The sequence below is a fragment of the Arvicola amphibius genome, chromosome 9 (assembly GCF_903992535.2).
Source record: "Arvicola amphibius chromosome 9, mArvAmp1.2, whole genome shotgun sequence".
Lineage (NCBI taxonomy): Eukaryota > Metazoa > Chordata > Mammalia > Rodentia > Cricetidae > Arvicola > Arvicola amphibius.
Genome location: NC_052055.2, coordinates 105,061,641 through 105,085,356, shown reverse-complemented (window position 1 = coordinate 105,085,356; position 23,716 = coordinate 105,061,641). Strand labels below are relative to the sequence as shown.

The window sequence follows — 23,716 nt, the reverse complement described above, 5'->3', positions numbered from 1 at the left end:
GTTCAAGAACAGCCTGAGCTACAGAGTTAAAACTCTGCCTCAAAAACAAATAAAACAAACAAAAAAGCCAAAGAAAACAAAACCAAAAAGGGTAGAGCTGAGGGGAGAAGTCTGGAGCTTCCCACTGCACTGAGGATGAACACTCCTCACTCACGGCACTCCAGCTACACTTACACTCCTTTGCACGCATGTGCTCATTTCACCACCCTAATCACCTTCTAACTTTTTCCTTTCTTTTTTTTTTTTGGTTTTTCGAGACAGGGTTTCCCTGTAGTTTCTAGAGCCTGTCCTGGAACTAGCTCTTGTAGACCAGGCTGGTCTCGAACTCACAGAGATCCGCCTGCCTCTGCCTCCCGAGTGCTGGGATTAAAGGCGTGTGCTACCACCGCCCGGCTCACCTTCTAACTTTTTGTTCAGCTCACTTCCAGTCTTCATTCTTGGATACCCCAGATTAAATCTCATTCTCATTAAATGTTCTATAAACTGTAAACTTTTTCTCTAAGACCTTTTACAGTATATAATTATACTGTAATTTGTGTAATCCTACGAGGTTCAGGAATGCAGCTATCACTTACTGTATACTATATACTCATCTGTATAGTTCACACAAAATGCTCAGAAAGCTTGCTGCATGACTATGATACTACCTAAAGCTATAGAATGCAAAAAATAAAAACCAGCTTCAGATGGCAAACTTTTTGTTGTTGTTTTGTTTGTTTGTTTTTTCTGAGACGGTTCCTTTGTGTAACTCTGGCTGTCCTTGTTTACTGAGTAAAAACCTAGTGTTTTGTTTACAGTAGACCCCAACAGGCATTTACTAAAATAGTAATAGAGGCACTAGAACTTATTTTCTGGCATAGTCTAAGCTGGCCTGGAACTTGCAGAAATCTTTCTGCTTCAGCTTCCCAAATGCTGGGCTTTATAGGTATGTATCACCATGCTGAGCTGAATTTATCATTGTATTTTTGTTCATGTGTTCAACTGTGTGTGTGCACACCCAAGAAGGTGTTGATCATTTGGAGCTGGAGTTACAGAGCTGCCTTACATGGGTGCTGGGAACTGAGCTCAGGGCCTCTGGAAGAGTCACTTCTCCTGTTCAAGTTTTATCTTTTTAAGTGGTAACACAAAAACCATGGGCGATTCTCTATTCATTTTCCAATCATTAGTTGGCATATGAATAAATTAAACCAGAAAGAAGAATGTAAACAAAACTAATACGATACTTATCCTCCTCTGTGCTTAATTCCTAAAAAACTTAGATATAAAATTTAATGAGATGGGGGATAGCAAGTTTCCTCTGCTATGAACTAACGGCTTTTAAAAATTTAGTAATTAAGACATATAACTCAGTTGAGCCTATATAGTAAACAAAAAATAATGCACACACACAAAAAATCAAATACCTAGTGAAAAAAATAAAGATGTATAAGGTATTTGCAGATAAATGAAAATACTAGTGTCAGGCAGTGATGGCACATTCTTTTAATCCCAGCACTCTGGAGGCAGAGGCAGTCAAATCTCTGAGTTGGAGGTCAGCCTACACAGTCTACATAGTGAGTTCAAAAATATCAAGAACTACACAGTGAGAACCTGTCTTAAACACACAAAAAACTAGTAAGAAAAACTTAAAGAGAGAATTACATGGAGTATCATGTTCATGAGTAAAAACCTTAACACTGTGAAGATTATCCTGAAACTGACTTATAGACAACAATCTCAATAAATATTTTAGCAGTTCTGTATATGTGAAAACTTAGCTGATTTAAAACACATACAGAAAACAATCCAAACGCAGGACAAATCCTATAAAAGGAGAAAGTTAGAAGTTTTTTTGTTCAAAGCACCAAGCAATAACTCTTAGAAAGAAAAGGCCAAGTGCTTACCTTTAGAAAGTGCAAGTGAGTGATAGTAACCACATGCAACCTGTACTATTTGGATATCCGAAAGACTTTTAATATTTCTAGAAAAGAAGAGCAGAATCAGTCAGTTCCCTGTGTGAACAAGTGGCTCTGTATGCTTCTTATGTGCTATACACTGGCCACTTAGTATGCGCACGTTTGTCTTTCCAGGGAGTGCCGTCCTTTTTCAGTCAGGCTAACTATCAAAACTTCAGGTTAAAACCAGTAATCACAATGTGACACACACACACACACACGCACACGCACACACACACATTTTTTTTTTCTTAAAGTAAAAGATGGGCTGAGAAAACACCTTAAAAGACAAAATAGGGGGTTGGGAATTTAGCGCAGTGGTAAAACAAGAGCGAGGTCCTGGGACTCGGTCCTCAGCTAGGGGAGGTGGAGGCAAAAACAAAAACCAAAGTGACAGAATACAAGCCAAGGGCACCATGTTTACAGATAAATACCCTTCAGGATGCTCTTATTCAAACGTTTTCTTCCATTATCCAGTACTTTTCTTAATTTTTGCAGTGTGAAACTTGGCAGTTTATTTGGAAGGCCAATTATTCTAAAACTAGTGCTCTCCTAACTCAGAACTGTGGACCCCATTCCCTCCCCCTAGCCTGCCCTTCTCAATCTGCACTCACAGCAGTGGCATCTATGTTAACTAAAGAAATTTAGTTCATTCACATTTATTATAATCAAAATGTATCTTATTTTTTTTTTGCTATCTTGTATTCTGTCTTCACGCTCCTAAATTTACTAACTGCAATGTTCTGTACTTCCCCTTCACCTGATCAATCTTCTAATTTTCTGAATGAATACTTTCAAGAAAAGGGTAAAGAAGGAATTTTTCTTATTTGCCTTTTTCTGACAATGCCGTCTGACCTGATTCTGCCCTCTGGATATATATACATATTTCTTAATCACAGAACCTTAGAGCTGTGTTTCAAATCAGCAGGTTCCAATGTAACTTCAGTTTTTAAAATCACCAAAGAATACCATAGCAAAATAAATGCAAAAAAGCTAGAAACAAAAATACATGGATGTGTATAATTATGCTGAATTATTAACTCTTACTGTTTATGGGTACCACCCACATAGCACACTGATCTTTTCACCATATTAAATCACTCTGGAGAAAAAGGCCTATTCCAGTTACTAATTTACAAGTTCAAGTAGAACACTTCATAACACTACATTTTCATAGAGCCCTGTTTTTCTGTCTTCATACTATTATCACTACTACATATTTACTTATTCTTTGTCTCCTGTGCCAAACAATATATTCTGTAAAGGTAGAATACAGCTTATATTCATGAGACTCCCAATGCCTAACACAGCGCAGGGCAAACACCAGTTAACTGAACACACCATTTTTAAAGGTCTATAGAGTGAGTCTGAAGCCAGCTAGAGGTACCCAGTGAGATGCTGTAAAATTAAACAAACAAAACCACCACCTTAAATGACAACCCACTAAATTCTCCAGGTAAAAATGAGCAACTAAAGCTAGAGATTATTACAAACTCTCCCAAAAAACTCCATGGCCTAGAAGAAACAGACCAATTCCTGAACAAAAGACACTTAAAAACTTACCATGAAGGAAACACAAAACTCAAAGATCAGCAAGGAGTAAGATAGAATCAGTACTAATGTGTCCACCAAAGAAAGTAAAAGACCTGATGATGGCTTCTCTGCTGAGGCAAACATCTAAAGAACTGATACTGACTCTCATATTACTTTGAAACATTCAAGAGAAATGAATTCACCTACTTTGATACTAGTAACAAATAAGGGCATATCATAAAAGACTAGAGGCTGAAGAAATAGGTATAAAAGGAGTATATTTCTACATAATAAAGATGTTACAGAAAATGCACAACTACGGGGCTGGAGAGGTGACTGATTAAAAGCACTTGCTGCCCTTGCAAAAGATGCATATTTGTTTTTTCTAGCATCTACATGTCAGCTCACAACCATCTGTTGCTCTCGTTCAATATGGACAACGACTCCTTTGCAGGTTGAGTGGCACTTTCACAGGGGGTGACTATCAGATATCCTGATTTACATTATGATTCCTAACAGTAGCAAAATGACAGTTATGAGGTAGCACAGAAAAAATTTTATGACTGGGGATCACCACAGCATGAGCAACTAACTATATTACAGAGTTGTAGCAGTAGGAAGGTTAAGAACCACTGCTCTAGTTCCATAAGATCTGATGCCTTCTTCTGCCTCTCTGGACACTCACGTGGTATATACATATACATATACATATACATATACATATACATATATATATATATGTGTGTGTGTGTGTGTGTGTGCAGACAAAACACTCATACACATAAAAAAAGAAAATCTTAAAGAGCAACAAAAAAAACCAAGAAGCTAACATAGTAGATAAAAGCTAAATGCTCCCTCCAAAATTTAAAACAAGAACTAGGAATAGTGGTGCATACCTTAAGTACCAGTATTGGGGGGAGGGGGGTCCATTTCTAATGGAATTCTACACTGACTTAAACAAAAATCAATTAAGCCTTAAAATAAAAAGGTCAGAGAAACATGTAATTAATAGGTATTTTTTCTTTGTTTCTGAGACAGGGTCTCCCTATAAAGCCCTGGCTGTCTTGGAACGTCATATATAGACCAGGCTGGTCTTGAACTCACAGAGGTCTGTCTGTCTGCCTCTACTTCTGAGTAGTGGGATTAAAGGCATGCACCACCACCCAATAACCAATCAATATTTAATAAATATTTCAATAGCTAGGACACTTGACAGAATAGAAGCAGCAGCTTAAATCAGCCTATCCCATTCTAGAAGAAAATAATTGCTACTTCTTTTTTTTTTCTTTTTTCCAAGAAAGGTTTTCTATGTGTAGCCTTGGCTACCCTGGAACTTACTCTGTAGAAGACAGGCTGGCCTCCAACTCACAGAGATCTACCTGTCTCTGACTCCAAGAGCTAGGATTAAAGACATGTGCCACCATACCTGGCATTCTACTTCTTTTCTCTAAAAACAAAACTTGTATCCATTATGAAGAAAACATCAGTTATATAAAAAAAAACAGCCAACCAAATACCTCAACCCCAATCAATAACAAGAGCCAACTTAGTAAATTCTAAGATTCAAAGGGGAAAAATAATGAGGCAACAATACTTACATACTCACAGTAAGCAGAGTGCTCATCATAAGCAAAATGACTTAGATAAACAAATTTATTATAAAAGATTAAGGACCTCTTTGTGGTCATCTTTGTTACCTGGGTACTCTGATACATTCCTCTGATCCTAGGAGGCCAAGTTGTCCATCAGAGTCGAGACCCCAAGCATACACCTGGCCCTTGTCATTAAGTGCTAATGTATGAGCTTCTCCACATGAAACAGCTACGATATTTTGGGCATCCAGGGCAACAACCTGCTCTAACAGAACAGAAGTCAAGAAGAAACACATTACATTCTAGTTGAGCTTGAAATGAGAATAAACATATTCAATTTTCATGTCTATCAAAAGTAAGATGCTTAAACATAAAATACAATCAGATGTGATGAAAAATTGATAAATATGGGCGGTAGTGGCGTACGCCTTTAATCCCAGCACTCTGGAGGCAGAAACAGGTGGATCTTTGTGAGTTCGAGGCCAGCCTGATCTACAAGAGCTAGTTCCAGGACAGGCTCTAAAGCCAAAGAGAAAGAAACCCTGCCTCGAAAAACCAAAATTAAATAAATAAATAAAATTGAATGAAATTGACAAATATGTTCCACATACAATTCTCATTGTGATAATACCACTAGGGATAATAAGTGACCTGAACATCTTTGAGAAATTTAGGGCTTGGGTTGGAGAGATAGCTCAGAGGTTAAGAGCATTGCCTGCTCTTCCAAAGGTCCTGAGTTCAATTCCCAGCAACCACATGGTGGCTCACAACCATCTGTAATAAGGTCTGGTGCCCTCTTCTGGCCTGCAGACATACACACAGACAGAATATTATATATATATAATAAATTTAAAAAATTCTTTAAAAAAAATTTAGGGCTCATCAAGTTGATCTCAGAAGTACTCTATTTAAAAAACATCACTGAAAAAGAAACTATGTAACAATAATAATCCCTGGGCTATTAGAATTTTAGCCAGTAATTCAGACTAACTTTATCATACAGACACTACAGTGTAGTATTCTTGTGTTTTTTGTTTTTGTTTGTTTTGTTTTTCAAGACAGGAATTCTCTGTGTAACAGCCCTGGCTGTCCTGGAACTTGTTTTGTAGACCAGGCTGGCCTCAAACTCAGAGAGATCCGCCTGCCTCTGCTTCCTGAGTGCTGGGATTAAAGGCGTGCGCCACCACAACCCGACCAGTGTAGTATTCTAAATGAAATAATCTCAACTGGCAATTTATTTACAGATATTTTTGTTGTTGTTGTTGTTGTTAGTTTTTTGAGACAGAATCTCATTACTGTAGTCCAGGGTGGTCTGAACTTGATCTTATGCCTCTGCTGTCCAACTGCTGGGATTATGGCATGCACCGTCACTCCAGGCCCACATTTTAAAATATAAAATCTGTTGGGATATGCTGAACAGAGAGCTCAAAGGTATTATGCCCATTATAAATACTAGGTTTCAGTTTATAGATTTCCACTTTAGCATCAACAGCTATAAACCCCCTCACGTGGTTAAAATAAGTTCAAGTTTTAAATCAAAAGTAACCAGCCAGCGACAGCTCAGTGGGTTAAGAGCACTTGCTGTTCCTACAGAGGACCTGGGCTCAGCTCCCAGCATCCACACAGTGGCTTGCAAAACCTCCAGTTCCAGGCATGTGCGGTCCGGCTCTGGTCTCCAAAGGAACCTGAGTGCACATGGTGCACACGTAATCACTCAGGAAAAGCACTGTTAGTGTTTTACCAGTAAGTTTTTAACACGCCACTTGAAATTAACTTTAAAAGCTTAATAAGAATGCTACCATTATTACCTTCAATACAACAGAAGCCTCACAATGAAAGTAATTAAAACTCCATCAACAAGGGTTTCTTGGCATACTAATTTGTAAATAATGCTATTCAATAATGAAACTGACCACATCAAGAAAACTGACATTCCTCCATGTAAAACAATTGATATTGTACCTGGATTAAGATCTTATATTTTTGGGGTGGGGGCAGAGGGGAGGCTAGTGCTGGATAACCTCCAGGAATCCGCACAACTCCACTGATACACTAAATACTTACCTTAAAGTATCTTAAGTTGATGTATACTTGCGGCATGTAAACTTGGCCTTACTATGTAGATCAGGCCTGCAGCAATCTTCCTGCATCTGCCTCACATGTCCTAGGATTACAGTTGTGCACAACCATGCCAAGTGAGTTGATAATTCTTTAAGCTAGTGCCTAGTACACTGAAGCGTATAACACCAATCTCTCACTCTGCATTATTTTGTATGTTTTAATAAAATCATATTGCAGAAACATACACACACAAAAACCAGGATATATCATGACATTTCTCTAAAAAATTAAGAAAACTAGGAATCATTAACTTACACAAATAGTCCCATAAATCTTAATTACAATGGGAATTGAAATCTTTTTCAGTAACACAATCTCACAGGTAGTGGCACAAGCCTTAAATCCTAGCACTCAGGAGGCAGACGCAGGCAGATCTCTGTGAGTTCAAGGCTAGCCTAGTCTTCAAAGCGAGTTCCAGAACAGTCAGGGCTACACAAAGAAACCCTTGAAAAACGAGAGGGGGGGGGGGGGGGGGGGGGGGGGGGGGGGAGGGATAGACAGACAGACAGACAAATAAATAATAGCAGAGGCTCCCCAAATAAGTCAATAGCACACTGAAACAATTTTAATGGAAGTAGCAAAAGAAAGCAGAGTACAGGAATGAGTTAAGACTCCCTAGTTCTCCAATTAGCGAACACTTAAATTGGATTCTGATGGCCATGAACTCAAAGGCATCTAATGTGTAATATAAATATCCAATGTAAAATATTACACATTAGTATTAAAATATACACTGTTGCTCCCCAAGCACTTAAAATACAAAAATAAAGTTTGGGAAAAACAGATTGTGATTAAAGGTTAAAATAAAGATATGAAAAAGATGTCATGTGAACAAGACCTTTACTTAAGGATAATGATACTTAAGTCTTGAGCTCAGGAAAGCAAAAGATGATCCATGTATCCATTAGGAAAATTCAAAATACTAGAACAAAACAAAGATAAATCAAAAGTGAAAAGACTGATGGAGAAAACATTATTTATGCCTCTGACAAAGGAGAATCACTCATTCATTCTTTTTTTTCGCTTTTCGAAATAGGGTTTCACTGTAGTTTTAGAGCCTGTCCTGGAGCTAGCTCTTGTAGATCAGCTGGCCTTGAACTCATGTTATTGTGATGCTGGACAATGGTAGAAGTGCAGCTCCATTACATGGTCAAAGTGTAAACAGACACATACACGTACTTGTTAAACTATGATACCCAGAAGGTTATCTACATCAAATAGTTCTTCAACTTAGAAAATGTACTCTTCATGCTACTGGGGGAGAAAAGTAATCAGTATCTCCCAGATCAAAGGGTACTAGGTGGATGATTAGTTTTGGAGAAAATAAACAGACTAACCCACATCACAATCATTTCCTTTTTTGTTCTCCACAATCATAAAACTTCTAATTACACACACAGACACACAGACACACACACACCCCTTAACTATCTCCCTACATATCCATTTATTGATTGATTGGCAAGATCTCTGCAGCCCTGGATGGTCTCAAATCCAGAGACCCTCTGGCTTCTGCTTCCCTGACTGCTGGGATTAAACGCTCTGATTTTCTTGACATGTACATTTCTCCTCTATTCAACTGCCAAAATAAGGACTGCTTACATGCTAAGTAAAAATTATGCTCAGATTAATGAAAAAAATAACTGCAAACACAGAAACGAGACACACAAAAGTTTTTTGTTTTGTTTTGTTTTGTTTTACATTTTACAGTCAGTTCATTGTTTACAGATCAGCTCATCATTTTCAGTTCAGTCATGTTTAAAAGCCTGTATAAATAATACTAATTTGAGTATTTTTCAAAATATCAGGATACAACTAATCCTTATAATTACTCATTAAATAATTTTTAAAATCAATGGCTAGAGGTTTTCAATATACCTCAATGTGAAGAAAGGGGCTTGCCACTAAGTCTGACTCAATTCTCTGCACAGGACCACAAAATGGGAGCTGTAGGTTGTCTCTGATCCCCACATGTAGACTAAGGCACATGTGTGCACTCATCTCCACCATATATTTTTTATTTGTTAAAAACAAATAATTTATTTATTGAAAACCACTGTTTTTCTGACCCGTGTCCTCTCTAACATGAGAAGATAAAAGAACCCCATTCATTCTGTCTTGTTCCAATACAGCATACCTCCAAGGACCACAATGTTTTTGTTTTGTAATATTTTAGCATAGTTCTTTTTTTTTTTTTTTTGGTTTTTAAAAGTTACAACAAGGCCTTTATTAAAGACTAAAGGAGGGGGCTGGAGAGATGGTTCAGTGGTTAAGAGCACTGCCTGCTCCTCTAACGGTCCTGAGTTCAATTCCCAGCAACCACATGGTGGTTCACAATCATCTGAAATGAGACCTGGTACCCTCTTCTGACCTGCAGGTATACATGCAGACAGAATACTGAGAACACTATATACATAATAAATAAATCTTTAAATAAATAAAGGCTAAAGGAGCCGGGAAGTGGTGGCCTTTAATCCCAGCACTTGGGAGGCAGAGGCAGGCAGATCTCTGTGAGTTCGAGGCCAGCCTGGTCTGTAAGAGTTAGTTCCAGGACAGGCACCAATAACTACAGAGAAACCCTGCCTCGAAAATCAAAAAAAGACTAAAGGAAAAGAAGTATTTTTGTGCTTAGTACAACCAAGACACAGTAGAAAAACAACTGTTGAATAAATACTTAAATTTGAGCTATCATGAAGAAATAGATACTGGCAATCTGAAGACAAATATATGACTAACAATGTCTAACAAGGCAATTTAACAGGCTATCAGGTAAATCTCTATAAGGCAAATCTGAAAAGGGTCTAATACCCAAATCCGTTTTAGTCAGACTTAGTTATGAAACCCACAACCCCAACAATAGCAGCTTTCTCAAAGCAAACATCTGAGTGTTCAGCACATGCCAGGCCATTGCTCTCTGCACTGTGTGTGCTATCTCACTCAATTAACCCCTCCCAGGAGCTCACATGATTGTCCTCATTTCATAGAACAGAACACTCAAACACATGGAGGATAAGCAATACGCCCAAGACAATATAACTACAAGCAACAAACCAGGGCTATATCTAAGTTCTTCAATGCCTGCTTTTTAAAAACTTTACTTTGCTGGGCATGGTGGCGCACTCCTAAATCTCAGCAATCCGGAGGCAGAGGCAGGTGGATCTCTATAAATTCGAGGCCAACCTGGTCTACATAACAAGTTCCAGGACAGGCAGAGATGTTACAGAGAAACCCTATCTCAAAAAATTAATATAAATATAGATACACATATAGAAATAATACATTTGTACTGTTTGTACTGTTCAAAAAGATATAAAAGTGAAGCTTATCATTCATGTCCTTCATCAACCTTCTTACTTTCTGCCTACCTCTGAACCTATAGTAACTACTGTTATTACTTGTTTCAATACATCTATAAGTCAATATAAATGGATTTTTTTATTTACCTAACTTTCTATACTACATTCTTTTATATCTTATTTTTTTCCTTAGTATATTAGATATCTTCTCATTCCAGTCCTCAACCACATAGCACTACATTACATTACAATGGTTGGATAAATTATAATTCTGCCAGTTTCTAAAAGAAACATTAAAACCATTTCTAAACTCCATAAAACACTGATGCAATACAAATGTAGCTATTATGTAGCAGCCCAGAAACTGACCTTTTCTCTAGGTTTGAGGCCAGGGCTGCAGAGGTCCTGCCAATCAATCAATCGATCAATCAGTGGATAGATAGGAGAAAATTAAGGGGTATGTGTATGGAGTTATAAAGCGCAGTGCTGTAATTTTTCAGCTATGTCATATACATTTTTTAAAACTGACCGAATTATTACTCTTTTTATTGTAATTATGAAGGGTGTGTTCAATTATTTCACTGATCATATTTTCACTGTGTTGGGAGGGGGGATATGAATAAATCAATGAACATGCCTATGTGTACCTATGGAGAGACCAGAAGGGATCACTGAGATTCCTGGTAGCTGGAATTACTCTGGAAGAGCAACAAATGCTCTTAATCTCTGAGCTACCTCTCACATCCTGTCCTCACATTCTTATTTTTCTCACCCAAAAAAACAAACAGGGCTGAACAGTGGCACAAGCCTGAAATCCCATCACTAGTTAACTCAAGGTCAGCCTAGGCCAAATCACAAGACCCAGTCTCAAACAATAAAAAAGTGGTGAAGGCTAATTTTTAAGACTTATAGGTAATACAGAAAGGATTCAACAATGCCTGACACATAATGATGGTTGTTATTAGTTCTGATTACAGCACTGTATTTTTAAAATAATAGTTCATTAAGTTTCTATAATTTTTTTCTCTCCCTGTATTACACTGCCATATCAACATCTAAATGAATGCTTTCTTCCTTATTTCTATTTGCAGGCTTACTCAACTGCTTACCCGAGTATATATGTGAACATATGTTCACACAGAGCTATCCAAATAGCTTTTTACATGGCTACTCTGATAAGTGTAGAATGGGCTGGAGAGGTGGCTCAGTGGTTAAGAACATGTACTGAGTTCAAGTTCCAGAACCTCCACCAGTTGGCTCACAGCCACTTGTAACCACAGCTCCAGGGGTGTCTGAAAACTCTGGCCTCTATGGCACTTGCACTCGCGTGCACATCTCTACACACAGGCAGCGTAACTAAAAATAAAATAAAAACCATTGAGAGGGTAATTATAGTTTCATTAGTTCATTACTGTTAGGAAGTAATGAACAGCAGGCCTGGATCAGAAAGTTTGTATGTATATGGTAATTTGTAAGCACTTAGAATCAATTCTGGGCAGCAATCTGAGCTCTGCACTTGGCATAACATGACAAGTCTTTCTGTTGTTGCTTTCCAGTTAGGGTTAGGGTCTCTCTGTGTAGCCCTGGCTGTCCTGGAACTCACTCTGTAGAGATAAAGCTGGCCTCGAACCCAAGAGATCCACCTGGTCCTCCCACACAAGTGTTTGGATTAAAGGCATGCACCACAACCACCAGGCTTGCATGAAAGTCTTAAAAAGAAATAAAACCACAAATTTCTACTAATTACATAAGCAAAGTAACCAAATTCTCCTCTAGCTGTTTTGCACTGACTGCTCTTCCAGAAGCCCCAGGTTCAACTCCCAGCACCCACATGGCAGCTCACAATTGTCTGTAATTCCAGCTCCAGAGGACCAGACACCCATGGCAAAACACCAATGCACATAAAGTAAAAATAAAAAACTTTTTTAAAAAGAGAAAAAAGTGATATATCAAAGGAACTCTCACTCACTCCAACAACAGTTTATAATTACGATTATTTCAACTACTAGTAACCCAGAAAGAAGCAAGTCAAACAGTCGTTAACTTGATAGGGATTGTTTGTTCCACAATAAGCAAATAAGCCTATTAACAAAATTCAAATGATCAAGATATCAGATGATCAAGATATCAGATGATACATGACTGTGGCAGTCTGAAAGAAAATGGTACCCAAAGGGAGTGGCACTATTGGGAGGTGTGGTCTTGGTTGGAGGAAGTGTGTCACTGGGGAGGTGGGCTTTGAGGTCTCATATATGCTCAGGCCACTTTCTGTTGCCTATGAGTCAAGGTGCATGAACTCTCAGCTCCCTCTCCATCCAGCACCATGTCCCCCTGCGTGCTGCCTTGCTTCCTGCCATGATAACAATGGACTAAACCTCTGAACTTATGTAAGCAAGCCACCACAATTAAATGTTTTCCTTTATAAGAGTTGCCATGGTCATGGCGCCTAAGATACTGACAGACACTTTCATTTTATCATTTTATAAAAAATTCAACTTTAAGAAACAGATACTGGGCAGTGGTGGTGCACACCTTTAGTCCCAGCACTTGGGAGGCAGAGGCAGGCGGATCTCTGTGAGGATCCTTGGGAGGCCAGCCTGGGCTATAAAGCAAGTTCTAGGACAGACTCCAAAGCTACACAGAGAAATCCTATCTGGTAAAAACAAAAAGAGAAGAGAGAGGAAAGGAGGAGAGAAAAGGGGAGAAAGGGAGGGGAGGAGAAAGGAGGGGAGGGGATGAGAGACAGGTAAAACTAGGCCTGTAGCTCAAACTTGTAATCTCAGAATTTGGTAAACTGAGACAGGAGGGTAGCCATGAGTACTAGGCATCTCAAAACAAACAAAAAATAATAAAATAGAAAACAGATAAATTTATGACCTTTAAATTTACAGGTTACTTTAAATTAAGTACTTTTAACAGTTTCCAAAGATTGGCTCCCAACCACAAAATAAATAGCTATGTTATTAATTACTTGATACAATGGAATAATGGAAAAATTTACAGCCTACCTAGAGAAAGCAAAGCTGGAAATAAATACTTCATGCTTTTAGTCATGATTTTCTCCCCTTTGTTTTGATTCCTTACTGTCCACTGAATATTGTTATCACACAGTCACAATAAAATTTACCTCATCAGAGTTATCTTTCTCCAAACAGAGCTAACAGTCCTAATCATACCACATCCCGTATTTCCAACCAACGACTCCACCAGGGATCATAGCTACAATTCACTTCCATCAAGTTAACAATGGCTGTCCATCTTCGGTCTGCCAAATCTCTCCTGATCTGCTCCTTCATTGTTTTTAGGAACTACAACCACAGTTAAACTAATTACTTTCCCAATTATCCTCTCTTCAATTCTCCCTTAATAAAACCAGTAATTCCCATTAAAATCTTTTAGTGCCCACTAACCAAATTAAAATGAAAACATCGAAATATAATTTTATAGTTCAATCTACTGTTGTAGAACATCTTACAAGTGCATACAAGACAAGAATGTCAGTAAATGAAAGTTCCAAAACACATTCATTTGACAAGCTTCTGAGTGTAATGAACATATGAACAGATGAATGACTATATGAAATTTTATGTTCCCTACTCTCAAGACATTCCAGCTAAATGAATTGCCATTCCCAATACCGCATCTAACTTGCCTATGGTCATCTGAGCTAGTGTGCCTCTAAAGCACTTTCCATTCTTTCCTGGAAGAGCACTGCATATATTTCCTGTCCATGTGCCATCTACCTCTCCTACACTCACCTTCAAGCCATGCTGTTTTATAAGGTTCTATTACCCATCTTCGTATTTCAGGACTTTCTGTGACAGGATCTAACTGTGAAGCCTTGACTAGCATAGAACTTCCAAAACAGATCAGTTTGGACTCAACCTTGCAGCATTCCCGAGTCCTGGGTTACAGCCGTGAGCTGCCTTGCTCAGCTATTCCATGCAAGCATTCATCTGTAAACGACACTGCTGCGTTTTTACGCAGTCCTATGATTTGTGTCTGATTTTCCTTACTAGACTTTCAAGTGACATGCATCATATTGTACCCAGAAGCCTATCAAATGAATGTATTCTGGAACTTTCATGTACAAACAACATTCTCGTGAGCATACATTTGTAAAATGATCTACAACTGTGCTTAACATTCCACCCCACCCTTCAAGACAGGATTTCTCTGTAGCTTTGGAGCCTGTCCCAGAACTAGCTCTTGTAGACCAGGCTGGCCTCGAACTCAGAGATCTGCCTGCCTCTAAGTTCCAAGTGCATGCTACACTACCCAGCCTGATTTTTTACCTCCTTATAGCTGCCAAATTTTCTACCAAGAATGTCTACTACTTTTGAAACCAGAAAACTATGAAAAACTAAAATTGTATTTAAGAACTGAATGATAACAAAGGAAAAAAACGAGTCTAAACTTGAGTATTAAGAAGCAAGGAAGTGGCATATGGTTAACTGATAAGAGTGCTGGTCTAATATATCATACATAAAACCCTGTGTCTAGCTTTAGCACTTCAAAGCAATGACAAAAAGTAAGCATTGGTTTTTAATAATATGTGGAAAATGTGTTGCTAAAGAGTTTTAAAAATGCAAAAATAAGTTGGGCAATAATGGCACACGCCTTTAATCTCAGCACTCGGGAGGCAGAGGCAAGCGGATCTCTGTGAGTTGGAGGCCAGCCTGGTCTGCAGAACGTTTCAGAATAGGCTCTAAGGGTACACAGAGAGACCCTGTCTCAAAAAACCAAAAAAGAAAAATAAAACTATACCAAAAAAGAAAGTAAAAGACAGAAGAGTTAAGTCCAGGCAAATAAAATTATAGAAGCACTAATGGTCAAGAAATTTCCCTTTTGTAACTATAACAAATTGGTTTTGATTTTGTTGGCAAGAATGTATTTCTACATATTTCTGCCTTCCAATTCTTAATCTTTCTGCTGCAACCTCCCAGTGTTAAAATTAGAGGTAGACACCACTACATCTAGCAAATTTGTGTATACTGATTATACACATCACCGTTTTCCTTGCATGTATTCTATCGACAAAGAGTTAAGTTTGCATATGGCTCCTTTTACTACTTATTTCCTACACGATCCCACTCAAACCCTTGTAGCAATGTTTACATACACCTGTATCAGAGTTTAAAACACATCTCAACATTCAACAATACACTTCATAGTTAGGAAGTCACTTTCATTTCTTCAAAATAATTTTTAAAATAGATGAAATGTGTGAGATTATGCTACACTTATATAGCATACTGAGAACAATGGAAACCTAAGAATCCTTTAGAAGTCTCTAAGAATAGGTGTGGGATGGACTGGAGACATGGCTCAGTTTAAGAGCACTAGCTGTTCTTCTAGAGGTCTGAGTACAATTCTCAGCAACCACATGGTGGCTCATAACCATCTATAATGGGATCTGATGCCCTCATCTGGCATGCAGGCAGACAAGCAAAGCACTCACACCAAAAAAGAAAGAAAAAAAAAGGAATAGATGTGGTGGTGGTGCACACCTTTGATCCCAGACTTAGGAGGCAGAAGCAGGAAGATTTCTACTAAATTGGAGGCCAGCCTGGTCTATAAAATAAGTCCAGGCCAGTCAGAACAACATATGAGACCCTGTCTCAAAAAAACACAACAAAATCTCTGAGTAGATGATGCAAACTGATTCCCTAGGCTTGCCATTTTACAATGTTAACCATTGGTAACTACCCAAACTGTGAAACTGAAGTCTACCATGCCTCCCCTTTTTTGCTAATGGAAACAGTATTTTGGTTTTTCATTTTCTATTTTTAATGGAGGGTCTTGAAGCCTCTAACTAATGATCCTCCTGCCTCAACCTTCTGAGTGTTGTATTAAGGGCCAATCATCTAAGCACAGTAATAAACCAAACACAAAGAAAATGCTGAAAGAAGCCAACTGTGCCTTTTTTTTTCAAGAATTGTTTATATAACACAAGCAAACCAATGCATCCCAAAGACAGAGAGCCTTGATACAACTAAAATTATCTTGTTTTAATGCTAGCCATTCAATCAACCCTACATGACAATTACTACAGACTTCTTCTGATAGACCAACACAGCAGTCAAGACAATAAAGGAATATATGATAAAACAGAAACAAGGAAAGTAAGCTTTGTCTGTCTAAATATTCTTGTACTGGGGCAGAGTTGAGTGTCAGTGTTTGCTTCTCGTGAATGAGGCTTTATATTGGATCTACAGTACAACTCCCCTCCAAAAGAAGACTGTTCACACTACACAGTGGTATAATGCAATCATCTTGGTAAAATACTGATTTATTTCAAGAGGCCATCAAATAGAATGGCAAAGAAACAATCTGGATTAGTACCTGGTCTGCCTCAAACAGATCTTATTGTAAATAACACTAAACATAAGCACAATTTAGTGAATACAGTAGGAGACCTGTAGGCTTAAGCTTTCAGAGTCAATTTACAGCTGTTCACCAGTCTCCTGCTGTTTGACAAGTTACTTACCAACTTGTGCTGCCATTTCTCCGAAAACTTATCCCCTAAGATGAAGATAATTCTTGCAATTTGTGTCACAAGCATTTTGAAAGGAACCATGAGTTATTGTGTAATGCTCTTGAAATTCCTCAGATGTGGGGTCCTACACAAAGTAAAGTATTATTATACATCTCTCTAACAGCATCTGTTTGCATTATGACTTTTCCCCTACACTTGAAACTGAGACTCCTGGGCACTGACCTTTCTCATAGTGCTCAAGGCCAAGCCTCAAGTCCTGACCTAGGTAATTCTTTTTTCCAAGTCATTTATCATCTACATCTTTCTCTTCCTTAGAAGGTATTGTGAAAATTAAGACTTACAAAACCCAGTGAGCTTCAATCTTGAATGTTTTAGCAAATAAGAAATATGTGGGACAATCTGGTATTTCTAATCTGCAAATAATTTACCATATTTACATATTTCCTACACTATTTTTAAAACTCCAAATGTATATAAAAGGACATTTCATTTATAGATTTATTTTCTGTTTTATGAACAGAAAGAATAGGTCAGAAAGTGAGGAATCAAGAGGGCAAGCAAGTAGCTACCGCTATGACCAAAATGCTTTCACTGGAACAACGAACAGGAGACCCTACGGTGAGGCTCAAATGAGATACTCCATATACTCCATTCCAAAGAACTTGGAAAACCACAGAAAGCTACCAAAATGCTCTGCTTAACAGAATTATAACATTATTTACAATAATAAAGTAGCTTAGTACTGCTTCTACCATGAAACAAGTACAAACAGATGTATACAACATACTCTTAAAGTTCCTGCCAACAAGTTATGGCTAGATATACTTTAAGTAAAAAAAGCCTGTTAAGAAAAGTTTACTTTTAATAAATTACTTCTTAATCTCTTGAGTAAATCTAGAAGTAAACAAATAAAACTAACAGTTCATCAAAATGGACAGATATACCAAATAAATGTATTTACTTGTAAACTAAAAATTAGAGAATTAAGAAGCTAGCTTTTAAAAGTATCTAGAAGTTTCCATGTAGGAAAAACTACATGAAGGTGGAAGAGACACTCATTTTTCTAGCACTAACTCAGAAAGAGCTAGGAGTGAGGTCATACCTATGTAAGAGAACAGAGATGGATATGGACTTAGCCTATTGCTCTTGGTATAACAAAAGTTATCCAGAATGGAAAACTCTCCCAATAGGCTGCATGTCCAAACAAGTACACAACAAGGCCAACCCCTAAAATAAGTCATGTGACTCAAGTAATTTATCCTTAGTGATGCTAAGCTCCATTCCTTCGTTACAATGTATTTATGGTTAAAACCCAGTCTATGTAAAGAAATAATTCTTACTTTTTCTCTACTTTCTTTGAGACTTAAGTAAAGCTCTGATGAAGGAATTGTCTATGACACAGACTCAACCAGACCGATTAGCAAGACTATAAAACTAACTAAGTAAGATCTAACAATTCCTTAGCTCTAAACTCAACCCTCAAATTCAACAATTCATAAAAAGGGGGCAGGGAAAGGACACTTTTAAAACATTGAACCAGTCCAAAGAGAAATAATTTTAGTTAAAACATTATTAAAATTTACCACTTGTGTACTTTAAACCAGAAAGAAAGAAAGAAAGAAAGAAAGAAAGAAAGAAAGAAAGAAGACAAAGAGGTTGAAAACTGGAATCCTATCATAGCAATCACACCTCTTTGAATTTCTGTGTTTTTCTATCTCTGTAGCCTGGTTATTCTTCAAAATATCAGAGAACTAGGACTTTTGCTTAGGCTCAGAGCCCCCCCTCCCCAGTCCCCTTTATAAAAGCAATTCTAGCTCCAGACTTATTTTGTGACTATTTATGTGACTACTGACAGAATTTAATTTAAGCCTTTATTTCTTTAATTCAATCCCACAATATCTTTCTCATTATTTAAATTCACTAGGCTTGAAATATAAAGCAGACAGACAAATTTCAATATTCTTTAGTTATTTCATTTATATATGTCTGAACTTCCAACTCTAGCACTCAATCTCTGGAAAAGCAAAGCTCTCCCCCCACCCCTTCTATCGTCTATTTTATATGCCCTGGACATCAATGAGCTCATCTGAGAAGGGAAATACATTCTTCAACTTTGTATTACTAAACAGTTTCCGGGACAAATTCACAGGAAGACAGAGATGTCACAATACAACCATCACAGAGTCAACAAGATCAAAAAGCAGCTGGCTTTCCCAAACTTCATCTGTACAGTTGAAGTTACTCTACTCACTGGTGTATGTATTTACCCTTGTTCTGAACACCAAACAGGGTTTAGTAACATTTAAAATTTCTAAACCTCAGTAAGTTACAATAAGCGTGCTGGCAATTACATCTAGGAAGTAATCCAATACCATAGGAATCTCAACTTGAGGCAGCTTTTTCCACACTAAGCAAAATGTACAGATAGTAAATAACCACTCACAACCACCTCGATGCACAAGAGATTATGAAAATCTGGTAAGATTCTGTAAGATGCTTTTGTAAAGTATAATACAAGAAAACTATCATTTACTTTGAGTTTTTACAATCATTAGACCTATTGTATTAAGGAATCGTTCCCATTCACTCAATAAAACCAAGTTACATATTATGTATGCCTCAAGAAAAGGGATCCTACTCACAAAGACTAAAACCTCCAGGATCTCCAAATTACGAGTAAAGTATGGCTATGGTGGTGAGATGGTAAATACTTCAATTTAATGCCTGAGTTTTTATACCCACATTTACCTCTCAAAAACAGACTACAAAAAAATTATAAATGAGCTGATAGAGAAAAAGGATTGTCATAGGGAATACCTAAGGGTCTTACTGTGACACTAGGTACAGCAGCAGTCTCCCCTGAATCTACTACCTTCATGTAGTAGCTTTTGGTTGTCACAACTGAAAGCAAAGTACTAACAAGCCCATCAAAATGTGTTGATATCAATTAAATACAACATCCAGGAAAGCAGAACAAGAATTGTGACTAAATGCTTTCAATTCTCATTACCTGTAAAGTATGGCTATGGTGGTGAGATGGTAAATACTTCAATTTAATGCCTGAGTTTTTATACCCACATTTACCTCTCAAAAACAGACTACAAAAAAATTATAAATGAGCTGATAGAGAAAAAGGATTGTCATAGGGAATACCTAAGGGTCTTACTGTGACACTAGGTACAGCAGCAGTCTCCCCTGAATCTACTACCTTCATGTAGTAGCTTTTGGTTGTCACAACTGAAAGCAAAGTACTAACAAGCCCATCAAAATGTGTTGATATCAATTAAATACAACATCCAGGAAAGCAGAACAAGAATTGTGACTAAATGCTTTCAATTCTCATTACCTGTTCAAGTATTTTACATTTTGCTTAGATACCTCTACAGAGTCGGACCAGCTCACATTCACACTCTTTAAACGCTGGCACTGATGTGAAAGCAGAAAATAGGAGACTAACAGTATGTCTAAATAAGCAAAACAAAATTACATACCTAAAGTATAACAGGAAATAAATGGAAGAATTAAGATATAATTTAAGCAAGTAAACAAAACTAAAGGCTTTTACCATACTCCCCTCAGGTATACAGAAACATTACAGAGCAAATTAGGAATTCACAGTATGTTCAAGGTAGATGACTTATTAAAGAATTTGATGTCTTTATATTTTATAAAAAAAACATACACTGAAGGCTAGTTTTGTTGTTATTGTTGCTATTCAACCATCAATTAGGGTCATACTAACAATAATAGTAATAAAAGAGAAAAAAAACTAAAGAACTAAGAAGGGTGCATAAGTCAAGATTGTTTAACTCTTACTTTGCTTTTAAAACTTGGTGAAGACTGCAAATTTTATATTTATATTTATATATAGGCCATATACAGCATCATTTCAAATATAAACGGTACCAGTTATTAGAACTAGAGTGTGTTTAACTTACCTGGTCTCTTCCTTGACTTCTCATGACCCAGCTGCCCCAGATCATTGCATCCACATGTGTACACAGTCCCGTCATCCAGGACAAATACAGTGTGTCTGAGTCCACAGCCTACATCGCGGACCTTTTTATTGACAAAAAAGTCACTTTTTCTGGGCTCAAGTACAATTTCTTCATCAATTCCACCCAGACCTAGCTGTCCATACGATGCATTTCCCCAGCACAACATGCTTGTAAGGACCTTGGTCTTCCAGCTTCGATACACAAGTCCCTTCGGGAACACTGACTTGGAGGTGCCTGACGTCTGAGGAGACAAAGTGAACAGGACTTCAAAGGAAGAATGATGTATAACTGCTCTTTCATCAGTGTTAAGCTACAAGGAGGATCGCAATTGTTAAATATTTAAAATATGCCTCAGTGATCAGTTCTTTCATTTTTGAAGCACCATATGCAAATGTCTAGAAAATGACATCACTTTCTACGATTCTTCGCGAAACTTGAACCAGGAACTGTCTTTGACTTTGTTATATAACTCAGTAAGAAGTACTGATGAAATTAGGTTTTTTCTTTAAACAAGTTTAATGAGAACAGTAAATGAGGCATGTGTCCAATTCTCAAACAAGACGCCAGTCAACTGCAGGAACATAACCTCACAGTCCCCCTCAACTCAAAGAATTCAATAGTTTGATACCTACCTCCACATCAACAGAAAGCTGAAGTTCTGATCTGTAACAGAAATTAAGCCAATAATGGAACTTTAAAAAATTGTCACAATTTGACTATATACTTTATTAATGGCTATACACAAAATTAGAATCTATCAAGTCATAATTTTAAAATTACATTTTACAAGTCAAAATATTAGCACCAAACCCTCTACTAATTTAATTTTAAAACTAAATAGATGTGATTATAATACATAAAAATGCTTAGCTTAAATATCAAGATTCTCCCAATTCAAATTTTTTCTTATTATGAATGGTTCCTACAAGTAAAACAAAATTCTCCTTAAATAATCTTTATGTGTACTTCCAGGACAATTACTTGAAGCTGAAAAACAAACTGTCAACAATCTCAGAACTATTGTTTTTTTTTTTCAAAATAGGAATGGCGCTGAGGGACTGTGAGGCACCAACAGTTTAATAGAGAAATCTATATAACTTCTTCACTTGAAAGACTACATGAGGAGCTGAGAGATCTCTCAGAGGTTAAGGGCACTGGCTGCTCTTTTAAAGGAACCAGATTCAATTCCAGCACCCACATAGCTGCTCGGTCCTGTCTGTGTGTGACTAGTCTCAGGGAATCCTACGCCCTCTTCTGGCCTCCACCAGCACCAGGCACACACATGGTGCAAATACATCTAAGCAAAATATCCTTGAACATTATGCAAAAAAAAAAAAAACACAAAAGACACGAGCCTTTCTCATATACACCTCCACATTTTTTAAAAAAAATTATAATGCATTATTAAGTAGCACCCTTAGTGGAAGTTAGTCTTATCCTTGCTGTCCAAAGTCACCTAAATTCCTTACACTGAATCTGAGGTTTCAAAACACAATTTTCCTGAATTTATTATTTAGAAAGTGCTGACGCTGTCCCACTACACTCGCATAACCAGAAATTTGATTTCATCCCTTTGGGACACCAAAACTCGAAAGTTTCAGAGAGTTCTACATTGTCTTTCCGTATCTTATTTTATTTTTAAGCCTAGAGGAAGGCAGAAACATTTCTCCGATTTCAGCGCGCTTCGTTTGGGCACCCTTTCTTTTTTTTTTCCTCCAGAAGTCAGAACAGGGATCTGGAAAGGCGTTCTCTCGCCAGCAACAGGTAGAAGAAGGGGAAGGAGTTTCGTTTCCTTTCCCTGACCGTGCACCACGATCAGCTCACGCGGCCCCGGGATGGGGAAAGAGGAGAGGTCCGCACACACCCTGCCTCCTCGCGTGCCCACCAGCCGAACTCCCACGGCCACCGGCACCGTCCCACCGGGCTCGGGCCCCGCGGCCTCGGCCCTGGGGAGGGCCCTTCCCCCGAGGGAGGTGCAACACCCCGGCCCCGACGAGCTCGGGGACCGCTAGCGCCCTCCGCCAAGGCCCCAGCCGAGCCCACCTCCGTCACACTACCCCGAACCCACGGGGGGCAACGACTCACCCGGCCCCTCGGGGCAGGGAGAGCCCCAGGCGATGGAGGACGGCTGGCTCTCTTCCTCTGTCAGGCGGCTGCGGCGGAGGTGACCACGACGCCTCCTTCGGGATCCCGGCCGCCGCTCCGCTGCCTCGGCTTGCCCGGCTCGCTCCCTCCCTCTCTCCTGTGAAACTTTCCCAGGTTCCTCAGAGAAAAGCCGCCACCGCCAGCGCTCTCCGGACCGAGAGACAGCCGTCTGCGACCCGGATGGAGCGGGAGGGGAAGGGCTGCTGGCGAACAGGGCGGAGAGCACGAGGGGTGGAGAGAGCCGAGGGAGAGGCTGGCGACAAGGGAGAGGGGCGGTGGTTTCGCGGGGGATGGGGAGGGGTGGGGGAGGGGTCTGCCGGAAGTCAGTCGCCGCGCCTGCGCCGCTCGGCCCGCTTCCCTGGCCGCGCGCCTGCGCGGGAGCGCTCCCAGGGTTCGTCGGACCCAGGCGCCTGCGCGGTGTTTTGCTAGAGGCGAATGGAGGATGAGGGCTGCAAGCTGTCAGTGTACTTTCTTTCTTTCTTTCTTTTTTTTTTGTCGGTGTGTTTTTAACAGTGCTTCGGCGTTCACAAGGGCGGCTTAAGGAAATTTTCTTTGTCTTAAGGAAATTTGGTTTGTCTCTCTACTTATAGGTTTTAGC

The 23,716-nt window shown here is 38.7% G+C and overlaps 1 protein-coding gene across 7 annotated transcripts in view; it reads right to left on the bottom strand.

Moving 5' to 3' along the window:
• Herc4 (HECT and RLD domain containing E3 ubiquitin protein ligase 4) overlaps positions 1–23,345 on the bottom strand; it is a 74,201-nt gene extending 50,856 nt beyond the window's left edge. For 2 of the 7 annotated variants that reach the window (XR_005286990.2, XR_006020889.1), the window contains exons 1-5: positions 23,059–23,345; positions 21,606–21,636; positions 20,914–21,214; positions 5,165–5,324; positions 1,884–1,960 (exon numbers count right to left, since the gene is read on the bottom strand). Coding sequence is in view for 5 of the 7 variants with exons in the window: in XM_038343944.1 (XP_038199872.1) it covers positions 1,884–1,960; positions 5,165–5,324; positions 20,914–21,139 (463 nt within the window). In the remaining 2 variants the exon portion in view is untranslated. Of the gene's footprint in view, positions 1–1,883; positions 1,961–5,164; positions 5,325–16,966; positions 17,100–20,913; positions 21,215–21,605; positions 21,637–23,058 lie in introns of those variants that run through there. The other 5 variants (XM_038343944.1, XM_038343945.1, XM_038343948.1 and 2 more) reach the window with 4 other exon arrangements.
• Between the last annotated feature and the right edge of the window lie 371 nt (positions 23,346–23,716).